General features: G+C 64.3%; 1 protein-coding gene across 1 annotated transcript; it reads right to left on the reverse strand.

Annotated features, from left to right (window-relative positions):
- Positions 1-873: 873 nt before the first annotated feature.
- Positions 874-15,820, reverse strand: CHLRE_17g704300v5 (uncharacterized protein). Its single transcript, XM_043071969.1, has 27 exons — positions 15,603-15,820; positions 15,383-15,499; positions 15,071-15,163; positions 14,096-14,461; positions 13,594-13,716; positions 13,133-13,363; positions 12,708-12,914; positions 12,238-12,522; positions 11,875-12,090; positions 11,542-11,751; positions 11,177-11,416; positions 10,480-10,843; positions 9,793-10,289; positions 9,418-9,568; positions 8,937-9,224; positions 8,470-8,731; positions 8,126-8,301; positions 7,389-7,950; positions 6,738-7,075; positions 6,398-6,540; positions 5,728-6,220; positions 5,450-5,587; positions 5,045-5,289; positions 4,134-4,830; positions 3,691-3,875; positions 3,149-3,545; positions 874-2,950 (listed from the first exon to the last, which is right to left on the reverse strand). The coding sequence occupies exons 1-27, from the start codon at positions 15,687-15,689 to the stop codon at positions 1,242-1,244; spliced, it is 8,820 nt and encodes a 2,939-aa protein (XP_042914428.1). The 5' UTR covers positions 15,690-15,820; the 3' UTR covers positions 874-1,241.
- Between the last annotated feature and the right edge of the window lie 120 nt (positions 15,821-15,940).

The following is a 15,940-nucleotide window of genomic DNA, read 5'->3' on the forward strand; positions in this document are numbered from 1 at the left end:
TAGTCGGGGTCGGTTCATACAGGCACGGCCCGCCATGCGTCCAGCCACGCCCCGCCATCACGCACATAGTGAATAGCAAATACAAATACGTGGCGCCCGCGGTCTGCGCCAGTATGGTACCTAATGTCGACGCACGCAGGCAGGCAGGCAGGCAGGCATGGACAGGGGCAATCGTATGCACAAACAAAGTTGCTATTGGGTGTGCCGCTCCTTGTCTTTGGATTGGCAGTGAAACGCATCAAGCCATCAACGCAGCGGGGGGGGGGAACAACGTCACAGGTTCAAACGTGTGTATGGGGCGACCCATGCCGCTTGTCGAGGCGCGCACGGTTGCTGTTGCGGCGCCGCTGCTCCATTGCGGGCAGGCTGCCAGCAACCGCAACAGTTGTGGCGCCTCTGCGGCAACCGGGCCAAGAGGTGGCGAGGTGCAGGGTCCGAGGCTGCCGCTCAACAAGGCCGCCGTCGCGCCAAAACTGCCGCTCCCGCATGGCCCGCTGGTTGCTGCCACCGCTGTTGCTTTATCTCACCGGCGGCAAACACGCATGGCTCCGAGTCTGCCGCGCCAAAGCTGCCTGGCATGGCAGCAGCAGCGGCCGTGCAGCGCCCTCTGCTCGCCTGCAGAACATGTGTAGAACATGTGCATTGCATATTGCAATTGTGAATGCAGAGGGGTTGGGCCCGAAACTCACAAGGGGAGGCAAGCCCCACACGACAAGTTCGCCATCCGCGACTGTCTCCTGTTTCCCCCACGCACCCGTGACGGACTCCGGTGGCCCGCCCACCCCCAACACAGACGGGTGCTGCACCTCTGCAGCCGCTGCACCTCCAACGAAGCGCGAATGGTTGTGAGACAGCAACTACTTGGAGACTGATCAAAGCTTGTCGTTACAGAAAGCGGATGCGGGATGCATGTCAGCATGTGCACCAGCCTTGCCCTCAGTGTAGTAATCTAGTCAGCAATCAGATCACGATACCGGTGCGCGTGTTCCGCGCAGCTGTCGGTGTCACCAGCAGACATGCAGTCAAGCCTCATGAGATGAGTATTCAAGTCAACCACTGCCTACCACGGACACATGTCTTTGTCTCTTGTCTCTACCACCCACATCCACCAATCTGCCTCCGCCACACGCGCTGTCCCAGCGCAACTCCATGCACACCTCCACTCCACGTCAATCAAAGACCAACAACCAAACAAGTACGGTACTCACCCCCGCCCACGCAACCCCCCACCTAAACAGCAGCTACCGCCGCCTGTTGGCGGGCTCCTTCTCCGGCCCCCCAGCCGCACCGCCCGCGCCCGCCGCCGCCAGCCCCGCCTTGGCCGCCCGCAGGTTGGCCGCCACAAAGTTCTTCCCCGTGGGCCGCCCCAGGCTCAGCTTGGCGCCCAGCTCCGCACTGAGCTTGTTGTCCACGGAGGGCGCGAACTGCGCCGGCGTGGGCGGCACGTAGGTGGGCATGCGGCCGCGTAGCTCGTAGCTGAATTGCATGTCGCTGGTCTGCACATACAGCCGCCCACGCACCACCTTGCCGAACTCGCGGCAGCTGTACGACACCTGCAGCGGCGGCTCGGGCTCGGGCTCGCCTGGCTTGGGCGCGGGCGGCAGCAGGCCCTTGGCGGGAATGACGTGGAACACCATGGGCGTGTCGTTGGGGAAGGAGGCGGTGAAGGGCTGCGGCTCCGAGCCGCTGGCGTACAGGCGCAGCGGGATGTAGCTGGTGGCGCCCACCGCCGCCTCGATGGTGAGCACGCCGTCAAGGTCGGGCTCCGTGGCCTGCAGCTGCATCTCGAAGCGCCACCGCCCGCCCGTGCTCTTGTTGATCACCAGCTCCAGAGAAGTGGGCGGCAACATGCGCTGCGGTGCGAAGCAGACGCGGTAGCGCAGCGGCGCGTCGGGGCGCGCCAGCCGCACGGGTGCGGCCACCACCGGCTCCACGCGCAGCGCCTGCTCCAGGAAGCCCCGATGCTCCGGCGGCAGCACCACCTCGTGTGTGAACTCGTCCTCTGGCCCAACCTTCTGCAGCCCATTTAGCACCACCTCCATCGTCTCCTCAATCCGCGCGCGCGCCTTGCACTTGTACTTGAACACCACGCCCGACAGCGAGGCCTCGGTCAGCGCGCGCACCGGGAAGCGCCACTCCAACGTGTTGAGGCTGTAGCTGCTGCCCTCCACCGCCACCAGCACCTCGCAGTGGCACGTCTTGAGTGCCGCGGGCGTGTAACGCAGCGGCACCAGCAGCGTGCCGTACGGCTGCACCGTTGTCTCCTGGATGGTGGCGACGGAGGAGCCGGACCGCGCCGCCGCCTGCCGCCCGCCCGCGTTGAGGCTGGCGGCGCTGGGGCCGCCGCCGAGGCTCGTGTGGCTGGTGGTTGGCCCCAGGCCGCTGCCTATGGAGTGGCTGCTGCTGGCGCCGGCGCCCGGCAGCTGCGGCCCGCCGCTGATGCGCAGCAGCTCGAACACGCCCGCCGGCTCGTCGGTCCGCAGCTGCACGCTCACGCTGGCCGGCTCCGGGAAGGGGTTGCGCCACTGCACCACGCCCTGCCCCTGCCCACCCAGCATCGCCGACACGCTAATCGCCTCCATGATCGTGGGCAGCTCGCCGCGCCCGCGCACGTTGTACTCCCAGCACCCCACCACGTCCCCATCCACAGTAATCGTGGCCTCCTCCTCATGGTCCAACGTGCTTGGTGTGTACTCCACCGCCAGCTCCACACGGCCGTACGCCGGCAGTGTTACCATGGCTGGCGTGATGGCAAAGTTGCGGGGGTTGCTGCTGGAGGCCGCCAGCACGACGGGCGTGTCGAGCGGGTTTTCAACCACCACGGGCTGGCTGACGGATTTCCCCAGCTCCGCGGTCATTGCGGGTAGGTCGCCGGGCGGCGCGGGGTCGGCGGTCATGTTGATGAGATAGCGGAACTCACCCACGTCGTCGTTTACCAGCACCACGCTCCCTGTGCATTCGCGTGCGTTTTATGTTCGATACAGGGTGGTGAACAGTGGTCAGATAGACTCGGCTGAGCAGCATGCAGGGTAGCACAGTCCTCACTACACACACACACACACACACACACACACACACACACACACACACACACACACACACACACACACATGGTTTTAGCAGCTGAACGCACTCGTGCCTCTCGCACCTGTGGAGGTGCCGGGCACCAGCGGCGCGTAGAAGAACTCGAAGGGCACCGGCTCCTGGCTGCCGGGCAGCGATATGGAGGGCGGGCCGCACAGCGCCACCTCGCTGTAGCGCACCGCCAGCTCCATGTCCTTGCGCAGCGGGTTCACCACCCCCACCGTCACCGCGGCCGCCGTACGCACCGTGGCGCGCACGTCGATGGTGCCCACCTCCGGCGGCTCGCTGGCGCGCACCTCGAGCGTGTACCACACAAACTGCCCGTCGGCGGTGGTGAAGGTGATGGTGCCGTTGTACGTGCCGCTGCGCTGTGGGCAGGCGGTGATCTTGTACTGAGAGGCCATGCCCGGCGGCACCTTGATGGAGGGCACGCCCACCATGAAGTCCAGGTCGCACAGCACCTACGTGTGATGGTGGGGTGTGATTAAGAGTGAGAAGGAGAAGGCAAAGGCAGGCGGGGTTGCTGGCTGCGGGGTAGAGCTGTTCACCCGCGGCGCGGTACTCCTGAAGCCCAGGAGATTCACGACCCTGTCCCGCACGGCCTACCTTGTACTCGGTGCCTGTCCCCACGATGTTGGGGACATTGAACTGCTTCACGGCCGGCTTGCGCGCCTGGCACTCGATGATGATCTGCCCCTCCGCCGTGGGCTCCGCCGCGCGCCCCACCAGCGTGTAGGTGTTGCGCTCCCCGGTGGCGTTGATGGCCAGTTCCAGACTGCCCTTCACGTCGCCTGTGGCGCCAAGGATAGTGCGTGCGTAAGCGCATGTGTTTCCTACCCTTGCGCGCTGGAACACAAGGGCATGCATTTTCGCTCAACGGATTGGTCCAGAGCTCGAGCTTCAATCAGTCAGGCGCTCAGTCTTGTCTCATATACAAACACACAGACACACACGTCTGGGCAGGCTCCGTTATGTTGTTTTCATAACTCACAGACGCACACTACACACACATAGGCCTATCACGGCACGGCGCGCGCCACGGCACCTACCCGGCATGAGCGGCTTGAACTGCAGCGGGTACCCCACGGTGGCACCCGCCGACACCGACACCTCCCGTGGCCCCGACCAGGCGCTGCCGTTGATGGTGGCCGTCACCGTCATCTGCGCATCGCCGGTGTTGACCAGCGGAATCTCTTGCGTGATGGCTTGTCGTGCGCTGGTGTTGAACTCCAGCACGAAGCTCTGCGTCATGGTCTGCGCTGTCAGCTCCAGATCCACCACGCGCACATCCAGGGGGCTGGTGAGCATGATGCGCGTGGGGTAGATGCCGGTGCCGATAGGGTTGAGGTGCATGCGAAGCGTGTTGGGCTCGGGCGGCGGCAGCGCGTTGGGGTTGCGCGTGGTGGGCCGCTGCGTGCTGCCCAACCCGCCGCCGGTAGCGTTGCCTGGCGGCGGCGACACGGGCCCGCCGCCGGGGAGCGCGCCGTCTGCGGCCGCGGCGCCCATGGAGGGCCGGGCGGAGAGGACGATGTGCCCCGGCGAGGACATGAGGCTGTTGGTCTGCGTGACCTCGTACATGACCTCCATGCCCTTGAAGGGGTCCTGCTTCAGCAGCGCCACCTGCTCCTTGTCCTTGGCCAGCGGGTGCTTCTCCGTGAAGGCGCGCTTGGCCCCCTCCAGCGCGCTGTTGGGGAAGGGCAGCATCAGGTCGTACACCTGCTGCGGCGCCTCCAGCGGCACGTTGCCCTGCGTTGGGGGGGAGGGGTGAGGGTTCGGGTGTTGCTGCGCCAGACGCCGTGCGTGCGACGGAGTGGTCGTTGTCAGCTTCATTGTACAACAGCGAAAGCGCTGTTGATTGGAGTAAAGCAAGCAAGTGCACGGCCAGCAGGCGGTGCAGGCGAGACCTCGCAACAACCACACTTTACACGCAGAGGTCTGACGGCGGCAGCCCTGCACGCACCTTGACCTCCATGATGGGCGCCGGAAGGCCCGGCTCTCCCACCAGCTCGTAGCAGAACTCGCCCTGGTCCTTGTCCCGGAACAGCACCGTGCAATAGGCGGTGGTCATGGAGAAGGGCAGGAAGAAGCCCTTGATGCGCTCGCTGGCGTTCTGCTTGAGCCGCAACCGGTTGCGGTCCAGACCAAAGGCGTCCGGCCACACGCGGCCCAACTTGGAGGCAGGGTCCTCGTGCCCCAGCGTCGCGTCTGCGGGGAGCGACAGGCGGGGGCGGGAGGCAGGGCGTGCGGTGGGTGCGGAGGTTGCGGGAGGAGATGCAGGGGTGTGAGGTACGGGGACGGGTGTGCTGGGCGTAACGTGGAGGTGGTGGGCACAATGATTTGGGGGAGGAGAGGTGAGGCGGCTTACCAAGGCCGGTGCTCTTGCGGCCCGTTCTCCGGTTGGTGCTCTTGTTCCCCTTGGCATTCTTGGTAGCCGCCGGGTCCTCCTCCTTCTTGGGCAGCGGCTCCGCCGGCTCGTGCAGGATCTGGATCGTAAAGTCCCCGTCTGCATGGGTGACGCACATGACACACGCAACCAAAACACGCTTAGGCAGTGCCTTTGCAGTTCATTTGTCAAGCAAGCCGCAAGCCAGCCAACACACTGCGTTTGCTTGGCAAGCTGCGCCCTATCCAGCGCCGACTCACCCGCTGGGAAGGGGTTGGTGACGGTGAACTCGAACTGCTGCATGTCGTACAGCGGCCCCTCGGTGCGCACGCGCTTGAGCGGCGCGCGCGTGTTGACCTTGCACTGCAGCGCAAACACCAGCGTGGCCGCGTGCACGCCGCCCTCGCGCTTGCTCATCAGCACCAGCCGCGCCGCCTGGCTGAGCGTGTTGGTTGGCGTGCAGCGGATGAGCAGCTTGGCCGAGGCCTTGGGCTCGATCCGGATCGAGCTGGATTCGATGGAGAAATCTCGGTGGCCTTCCAGGCGTGCCGAGTAGCTGATGGCCTTTTTGGAGGGGTTGGTCAGCTCCAGCTCCTTGCACTGCGTCTCGCCCAGCTTGCAGGCGAAGTCCACGGCGGCCCGGGGGACGAACTGCGGCAGCGTGTGGTGCAGGTACAGCACGAACACCATCATGTCCTGCGGGTTGGGCAGCACGATGTCGTCCACCGTGATCTCGTACGGCAGCCCCAGGTCCTGTGGGGCACGGCAGGGTGGAGGGAAGGTTGCGTGGTTGGGAAAGCCCATTCTAAGGGTAGTTGGCGGGGAGCACGAGAAAAGGAGAGGTCCAGGAGTGGCTATGGCAGAATGCGCCTTCGCGCCTGGTTGCTGCGTTCCCACTACACGCCATGGCGGCCGTGCCATTACACGCACCGTCATGATCTTGAGCACCATCTCGGCGTTCTCGCGCTTGTCCTGCTCGTCGCGGCAGTCCAGCCGCAGCATCTTCTTCTTCTTGTCCAGGCCCGGCCAGTAGCCCGACAGCAGGGCGAAAAGCACACTGGCGTCCGACAGGTCTGCAGGGCGTACGTATATACGCACGACCACACGGGCGCGCTCTGTCAGCCTCTGCCTTGTGCAAGTCCACAATCGGAGAGCCGGCGACGCAATACGGTACACAATTCCAGGTCGCACCGCCCGCTCCGTTCCCAGTCTCCACCGCGCCCTGCTCCGCCCCGCGCCACCCAATCCTAGCCCCCTCCATCCTCCTCACCCGAATCGAAGTTGGTAATGCGCGGGAACTTGGGCCCAAACTCGCGGAGGCAGTGCGCCGACATCCACGCCAGCAGCGAGCTCTCCGACACCGAGTAATAGTTGGAGCCGATGATGGAGGAGTCGGGCGGCAACTCGCAGCCCTCCAACCCCGGCAGGGCGCGCAGCGACTTCAGCGTGACGCGGCCCAGCACGAAGACCTTGAAGATCTGCATAATGGTGGCGTTCCAGGCCTGCCCCGACACAAGGTCGAAGTTGCTCTCCACCTCGGCCCACATCTCCAGCGCCTCCAGCTCGTCGTGGTTGTCCGTGGCGGCGGTGCTGCGCTCGTTCATGACCCTGGGTATGGAGGACCAGCGAAAACGAGTGAGAGGCCGACAGTTGTGACATACCGCGCTTCAAACAGGATGCCCGCAGCGCCTCAATGTCGCCAGTTTGACCAATCACGACACACACACACGCACGCACACACACACACACACACACACACACACACACACACGCACACACACACACACACACATATAAACACACACACACACGCATACAAAGTCTTTGACTTTTACTTTTCCTTGTGCTCCTTGACACCCACCCACCCACACATACACAAACACACACACACACACACATCAAAACACGCAAACAAACGCACCTGCAGAAGTCGTCGAACTCCAGTAGCATTTCGGGCTTGACGGCGTTGAGCAGGCAGCCGTGGCTCTTGAGGAACACCAGCACTGCGTCGTACTGCCCCAGCAGCTGCTTCACCGCCTCCTTCCGGTTGTTGCTCAGCTTGAACACCTTGCCCGGCAGGTTCTTGCCGCTCAGCATCTCCACCACCTCCACCAGCAGCTTGCCGCGCGAACCCAGCATCTGCTTAGCCAGGTCGTCGAACGGCCCGCGAGTGGTGGTGGCGTTGAGGTAGCGCGCCACGCCGCGGCAGGGCCAGCTGGGCCCAAGGCACATGGACGGCGGCGGCAGCTCGTAAGCGGCCTCCTCCAGGAACACGGGCATGCCGACTTCGTGGGAGAACACCAGGTGCGATTTATTGAGCTGGTGGAATGCGTGGTGCGTCATGAGCGAGTTGTCAGTGGTGCCGGTGACGGGCATGGAGAAGCGCTTGCCGTCCTCGTCCATGAAGTCGATGTTGGCGGTGAAGGACATGGGCTTGGGCGACATGAACGACACAACCACCGGAAGCCGGTCCTTGGCCAGGCCTGCGCGAGACACGCAAGGGAGGGCCAAGGGCGAGACACCAGGTCAGGCACTGTGGGCTGAACGGAAGCGCTGTGTGCAGATGCGCGTGTGCAAGGAAATGGCGGAGCCAGAGCAAGGGCAGGTTCCCTTGCGCGACTCTGTTAGCCGCTCCACCCAACCCTGCCGCCCACGCACCAATGATGGTGCCCTCCGGGAACTCCACCTCCATGGGCAGGTGGCCCTCGTCCGCCGGCAGCTTGTACTTGAGCTCCAGGTTGTCGTAGCCGTTGTTGAGCACGTAGAAGGTGGTGGTGGAGCGCAGCCCCAGAGGCACAGGCGGCAGCAGGCACTCGCGCACGTCAAACGCCAGCCTGCACGCAGGATACGTAAAATACACACACGTAATCCGCCAGTTGTAAGCGGCGTCCTGATTGCAGTGCCCCCGCGTCAGCTCTAGCTGCAACCCTCACGGTGCCCTGCGTGCGCCCAGCCCCGCACATGGCACAAGCCTGCGTGCAGTGGTCTGCAGCCGCCCGCACCTGGGGTACTGGCCCACGCCCTGCACCTCGATGTTGAGGTAGGGCTCGTCCATGTCGCCGTCCAGGTACACCGGGATCAGCGCCTCGTAGGTGCGCGCGTCGCGCGGGCAGAAGCGCAGCTGGAAGGTGGTCATCTCCTGCCCGCCCACCTGCAGCGGCGCCAGCGGGGCCAGGTCCATGGAGAAGATGCCCTTGACGGGGCAGGCGGCAGCGTGCGGCGCCACCACCGGCTCGCCGAACGCCACCGTCACCGGCTCCTCCTCTGCATGGTGGGTGCGGCGAAGGAGGAGAAGGACGGGGAAGAGATTGGAGAAGTCGCGGGGATAAGGGCGGGGATGAGTTGTGGGGGGCGGGCGAGTGGCGTAGAATTGGCTGCGCGGGTATGCAGCGGGCCATGGAAATGACCGCTTGGGAACAAACGCTGCGGCCAGGCTGCTTTTTTGCCATTCACAAGCATTCTTGCCCACCTTGATTTGTGATGTACAGGTCCAGGGAGTACGGCGCCTTGATCTGGTTGGACCGGATCACGATCTTTGTCCCGAAGTCCACCAGTGTCTTTGACAGGATCACGCGCGGCGTCTCGCCCGACCCCGTGACCACCCTGCGCACGGGCGGCACGTTGTAGCCGCCCGCCGTCACCAGCGTGAACGCCAGCTCCACGTCGCTGTGCTTCTGCTCGGCGGGGCGGAAGTTGAGCAGCAGCGGCAGCTCCTTGCCGGGGTTGATGGTGATCTTGTACTTGTAGCCCTCGTTGGCTGCGTACAGGGTGGGTTTAGGAGGCGTGTGCGGGGTTGGTGGTCGGGGTGCTGATGTCGGAGGCCGTGTGCAATGGCAGCTTGGATGGTTGCGTCACGCGCATGGATAATGCGCCTGCTCCAGCAGCCAGCAGGCCAGGATCAGCGGCTGCCCGACACTGCACTGCACTGCCCTACTCAGTACCGTACTCACACATGCCTCGGAAGCCCAGTGACGAGCTCTGGCGGCGGCTGCCCTGCCGGCTGCCGCGCGCGCTGCCGAAGCGGCTGCCCAGCACCTGCTGCCCGGTGGCGCCGATGGCCTCCAGCGGGCAGGCCTCGTACTCGTCCGTGGACCAGGCGTCCTGAGGGCCAGGCAGCAAAGCGCGTAGGCATAACCGGTAGCCCCTCAGAACGAAATTCCATTCTTGCGTCTCTCATTTCCTTGTCCCGTATCCAGGCCGTCCCATGTAAACGTGGTGATCTGCCGCATCCAAGACCCCCCCTCGCCCAGCAGTGTCACCCACCGGCCGACCAGGCCCACTCCCCCCACTCCCAACCCCGCCGGCTCCGACAGCCCCAGCCGCACCTTGGGGCACAGCAGCTGGAACTCCGGGTGCTGCACCAGGTCGCACATGAGCGTGGCCGATACCGGCGACGTGTTGTGCAGCGTCAGCGGCAGCCGGCTGCTGCTGCCCACGAACACCTGGTTGAACACGAACTCGTCCTGCAGCACCTCCACGTGCGGCACTACCGCCTCCGCGCGGAACGGGATGCGCACCACGTTGCCGCCGCGCATCTCCAGCACCAGCGTGCTCGCTAGCACGCCGGGGTCATGCGCGATGAAGAACACTTCGATGTCGAGCGTTTCCTCGGTACCGATGCGGCCGCCTGAGGGCTTGATAGTTAGCACGTCGTTGGCGTGGAAGCGGAAGGCCGTGTCGCGGCTGCCGTGGTTTTTGATCTGCATCATCACGCTCTGCTGCGTGCCCACGGGCGCCACCGGGGCCACCAGCTCTTTGTCCTTGGGCCGCACGTTGCCCTCCGGCAGGTCACCACTCATGTAGATGCGCTTGGGCGCCTCGCCTGGGAGCGCGGGCAATGGAATGGGTTGGAGTGATGGAACTTGCGGAGGGATGGTGAGTGGTAAGCGCAAAGGATGAGAAAGCAGAAGAGGGACACCCGGTGGTGACAGGGGAAGCCTGGCCGTGCAGGGCATGCAGCGGGCCCGCAACCAATCCAACGCACCATCCCTCACTCGCTAACGCGCGCTCACCTCCCACCATCTTGATGATGAGGTGGCCCTCCTGTTTGGGGGGGCCCAGCATGTCCGGCGCCCACCGCACCACCACCTCCACCGAGCTCTGGCTGCGGATCACGCCGCCGCCGCCACTCGAGATCTGAAAGGTGGGATTGGTGCTCTCCACTGTGAAGCTGACCGGGAACTTGTGGGGGTTGTCCAAAATGAGCAGCTTCTCCACGGCCTCGTCCCAGTTGTCCAGGCTGAACTGGAAGTTGAGGTCCTCGGCGGAGAAGTCCAGGTTGACGGGCACGATGTCGGCCGACAGCGGGAAGGACAGCACGTGGTTGCCATTCACCACGTACTCGATCTTCTCGTTCACGCTGCGGATTTCGCTCGCCTGTAAGGTGGATTGGACATGGCGGCGTGGGCGGATATGATGTGTTTGGGTTATAAATCTGTATTCCGTGTGCTTGTGCGTGGGCTACATGTACCATCTGCCCCAACCATAAGCGCCGAAAGGGGGCGCAACACGTCTGCTTGTTCGTCCCGTGTGTACCGTACTCCACCGCCCTGCCCTGTAAACGCCCCCTCCCCCCCTGTGTTGTTTTCGTGGCTGGGTGAGCTTTCCGCTGATGATGGGACTTTTCCGTTGGGCCCGGGCACATAACATCCCCCGCCCCGCCCCGCCCCGCCCTGCCCAGGCCCCCGCCCCCAGCCCCACCCAGCCCACCTGCAGCACCAGCGGGAAGGCGCCGCGCGCGCCGGGCGGGATGACCTGGCTGATGCTAGGGCTCTCCCGCAGCATCTCCAGCGGCTTCAGGTCCAGCACCACGTTCAGGGAGGTGTCCAGCGTGTTGTGTACCACCAGGTGTCGCGTGTTGGTGGAGCCCATGGACACCTTGCCAAAGTCCACCACGCGCGGCCCCACCACCAGCCGGCTCAGCTCCTCTTTGGTCAGCTCGCGCGTCACCTGCACGCACCGACCCCAGGCCAGTCCACCACTCCTCATCCTGAGCCAAAGCGAACTGTTCCACTTCAAGCATACAGATGTTGAAGAATCATAAGTGTCCAAAAAGCCGTCCCCGCGCAACTTACGTCGATGCGCTCCTGCTCCGACTGCGGCCGCGCCTTCCACTGGTGCGTGCCCTCCAGGTCCGCCGGCCCCAGCTGCCGCAGCATGCGCGGCGCCGCCTCCTTGGTGCTGTCCACGCGCCACAGCGGGTCCACTGTACGGCTGAGCTTGGGCTCCGGCGCCGCCAGGCCGCTGCGCGTGTCCATACCCAGGTTCACGTCGTCCTCCGCCACCTGCACATCACCAACACAGATTCGCAACGTTGAGCGCGTTAATGGGTGCGGGTTGTGTGCCCAACGACAACTGCGAGCCAAGCTAACACGCTTCTCTTGCCCAGCATTGCTTGCCCTCCTCACCCGGCCGTTCTTCTTCTGGTACTCCCGCGCCGTGCGCTGCGTGCGCATGGCGGCGGTGTACTTGTCGCGGTGCGCGGCCATGGCCTCCGCCTCGCCGCGGCTGAGCGTGTTTTTGTTGGAGGCGTCCGCAAAGGTGTCCGCAAGGTCAGGCTTCTCCCAGGGCTTGGCCAGAAGTCGGTTGGTCTTCTGGTGCGCCTGCAGCGTCGACAGCATTGCCTGCGGGAGCACACGGAACAGCAGCTTCAGCTACGCCGCCCGCAACTCTACACACGCGTTCATGCTGCCGATTACTGCCTGTAAACGCTACCGGTCACATCACAATGGCATTATGTGCGCGAGTGCCGCACCGTGATCCCCGCACACCTGCTCATCATCCACAAAGTGCCGGGGCTTGGTGAAATCCTCTGGCAGCTTGTCGGTGCCGCCCACCGGCGCCACCTTGTCCCCCACGCGCAGGCTGCTGCCCCCCAGCTCCAGCGTCATCTCCTGGATGAGCTGCCCCGCCTCGCTCATGACCTTGATGGGGATGGCGCCCTTGTGCTTGCCCATGGCCTTGGGCTGGTAGCGCACCAGCACCTGCACGTTGCCGCCCGGCAGCACCGTGCCCGAGGACGGCTCCACGGCGAAATAGGGCGTGGACTTGACCATCTGCACGGGATGGACGGAGGAGCAGGCCGGGAAAGTCGAGTAAGAAAGTTGACCCGGAAAGGTGGCTTGATGGCGGGTGCGTGTTTAAGGTCCGGGTGTTGGCAGGCATTTGCTGCATCCGTGCATGTGCCCAACATGTCATGTCGTGGCAACGGGACACACACCATCTATGTGTGGTTGTTTACCTGGTACCGCGCCGGCATAAGCGTGTTGGTGTTGGTGATGGTGAGCAGCTGGTCGGCCCAGGCGTAGGTGGGCACGTCGCCAAAGAACATGTTGGGCGGGCTCATGCGCAGGCCGCCGGGCATGCCGCGCGCGCGGATGGGCAGCTTGAGTTTGCCCGGCATGCCCAGCAGCTCCACCACCGCAAAGTACTCGTACGTGCGCATCGCCTGCAGCAGGTTGGCGCGCGTGTGACGTGGTAAAGTGTGCGTGCAGCAGCAAGACCGGACCTCAGGTCCAGTGACCGGCCCGAGGGACAGGCCGAGGCCGAAAACCCCGCGCGGCGCTCGGTCCGCCTCGCGGATTGTCCGTATCCCTAGCCGCGACGCGCCTCCGTCGTATCTTTACTGCAGCCGCCCGCCACACACCCCACCCCATGCGCCCCCACCTGGTCCGAGGTGGGCATGAGCGAGTTGAAGCCCTTCACCGCCGCCGGCTGCGTGGGCGTGTAGCGCACCGACACGCTGGCTTTGGAGTATGGCGGCACCACCCCGCTCAGCGGCGTCACGTGGAAGGGGTTGTCCCCCGTGGAGCGCGCCTTCTGCCGCTGCCGCGCCGCCATGATCACGTCCGCGTAGGGGTCGGTGGGGTCCGCGTTCGCCGCCGCGTCGTCATCCACCTGCAGTCGCCCATGCGCATAATGGAGCTCGGCACACGGAGCCCACAGACGCTTTCGCTGAGTACGACCGCATCCGCCCACAGCCCAATGGCTGCAAACGCTTCCTGCAACCACCTAAGCCTCACACCGTCGGCTGTTGTTCCCCAACTGCCCCGTCGCTCCGTGCCGTGCCACGGCGCCATTCAATCCCACTGCCTTCTCGCAGCCGTCGCTGCCAGGCGCCAGCCTACCTTGGAGCGCATCTCCGCCAACGTGCCGTAGCTGATGACGTAGCGCGCCTCCACCGGCCCGTTGTTGAACAGCGTCACCTCACGCTCCATGGCCTGGCCGTAGTACAGGCTGCCGAAGTCCAGCTGCGCAGCAAGGGCCGCGAGCAGCAGGAGCGCAGAGCGAACCGTGATGAAGGGCAACAGCTGGACCGGGCAGGACAGGCCACTCGCCGGCGCCCATGGGGCCACAACTGCCCATGCCGGAGGAGGATGACCTAACTCTAATTTCTGGTCCCCGGCTGTCATGCTCTTTGTGCCGGCGCTTCCCCTCTACTCATGGGGCTATTCGCTGGCTTACCCATGCATCCAGGCCCGACACTTCCATGGCTCATTCCCCCTCCCCCGCTTCACATACATACCCCGCCACGCAGGGCGCCCCTTTTACACGCTCGCCCCTCAACCCAGCGCCGCCCCCCCCCCCGGCTCCCCCATGCCGCCTGCCGCCCGCCGTCTGTCCCCACACCTCGCTGGTGACGGCGCCCGTGGAGTCCACCAGGTCGAACGACTGCCGAACCACCGTGGCCGTGAGCATGACCTTCTTGGGCGGCTCGCCCGCCACCGCCACCGTCACCTCGCCCGCCACGCTGCCCGGCTCCCCCACTGTGATGGTCACCGCCACGTCCTGCCCCTCGCCCCCAGGCTCCAGCGCGCCCGCAGTGGGCGTGATGCTGATGGGCAGCGCGCGGTCATAGTCTATCTTGAAGGCCGCGGTCGCGGCACCCTGGTTGACCAATTGGAAACGCTTCGTGGCTTTGCTCTCCGCGGGCAGCAGGCCCATGTTCAGGTCGCCCACAATGCGCACATCCGCCTTCGGGGTGGAAGCCTTGATCTGCGGAAGGGCGATAGAGTGAGGGGGCGAGGAGGCGCGCGGGCTTAGGCGGGGGTGTGGGCTGAGGGGGGGTGGCCTAGGCAGGGCTGCTGGTGGAGTTGAGCTGGCGGGATTAAACAGGGCGGCGCACAGTGCGCACTCCGGTATTGGATTGCTGAACGGGATGCCTGTGTGGTGTGCCCCCACAGGTGTGACGTCCCACACAGCGCTCGTCCTGGGAGAGGGCACATGCTGCCGTTTTGCCCGGATGAGCCGCATCCCAATCCGAGCTCCACTGTCTAAGAGCGCTGTTCCAAAAGGCTCCGCGCCGCTGATTGCGCCAGCCTTCCGCGGCCTGTTTCTACGCATGGCCATTACGCCGCCGCAGCCTGCCTGCTGCGCCTCACATCCATAGGCATCAACCCAAGATTGCGGAGCTCCGCCGCTGGTGCTGCGTCTGCCTCCGGCTGCCCGCTCTCATGCCTCGCAGCTGGTGCTTTCGAGGTAACCCGAATCAACGCCGCGACCTTATGGCAAACCATGAATTCCCTCCCGCATTCGCCACTAGGCCCCCGCTCCCGTTCAGAGCGTGCGCGCCGTGTCAGCTCCGTGGCTGCTCCCCATGCTTGCCTGCAGATCATAGCTCCCTGAGTCCGTCTGGATCACAATTTTGTCCTGAGCATACTGCCGGTCTGCCTCGAACTTGTCGCCATCAAAGAAGACCTGCGGTTCCGAGGTGCTGTGGGTTCAGCGCCAGTTGTGCAACCCCAACGTCAACTTCCCGCATACGTTTGCACCCCACCACACCCTCTACGCAAAGTTGCCCCGGCTTAGACTGGATAGAACCCATCCGACTCCCCTCCTCGCTGCCAGCCCGTCATGTTGATGCTGATAGCTGGGCCAGGGCTCCTAGGGTGTCGGAGCCCGTGCGTAGGGGCTCACCTCGAAGCGCGTCTCCAGGCCTCCCGCCAGGCTGTGCGGCTTGAAGAACTCCCGCAGCGCAAAGTATTTCGTTTTAGGCGGTCTGACCTTTACTGTCCGCGCGCGAGCGTCCAAGTTCTGCGAGACAGGTCCGCGTGCCATGTGTTTCCCGAGCCTCAACGATTTGCTTCCGCGTGAAAGCGATTGATAGTTATCTCCAGCAACTGCAGCTATTGCGCACCTTGACCGTGACCCAAGCGCTCAAGACCTGGCCGGGCTGCACATTGGCAAACTCCAGCTGGGCCGGAGTGACCTGCAGCTGTGCCATAGTCGTCTATCCGGTCAGGTGCTGCACAGCTTGGCTAAGTTACAAGTCGTCTCGCCGGTTCGAAGGACATTTTCCAAAGCCCTCAAAATCAAACTCTAAATAAGTGCAGTGTAATGTTCAAATACTGCAGTAGACGAAACAACAAACGGAACAGAACAACAATACTGCGAAGAAAACATCACTTGCATGGGCGAACCGACGAAACGCTAAGTCATTTGCCGTTGCTTACTTTGTTGTCAACTTTATACTCA

Source organism: Chlamydomonas reinhardtii, chromosome 17, assembly GCF_000002595.2.
Source record: "Chlamydomonas reinhardtii strain CC-503 cw92 mt+ chromosome 17, whole genome shotgun sequence".
NCBI lineage: Eukaryota > Viridiplantae > Chlorophyta > Chlorophyceae > Chlamydomonadales > Chlamydomonadaceae > Chlamydomonas > Chlamydomonas reinhardtii.

Coding starts and splice junctions, on each gene's coding strand:
- CHLRE_17g704300v5 (XM_043071969.1), bottom strand. CDS start 15,689: ATGGCACAGCTGCAGGTCACTCCGGCCCAGCTGGAGTTTGCCAATGTG. Junction 12,523..12,707: donor TTATGCCGGCGCGGTACCAG/GTAAACAACCAC, acceptor CATCCCGTGCAG/ATGGTCAAGTCCACGCCCTA. Junction 3,546..3,690: donor GGACAGGCACCGAGTACAAG/GTAGGCCGTGCG, acceptor CATCACACGTAG/GTGCTGTGCGACCTGGACTT.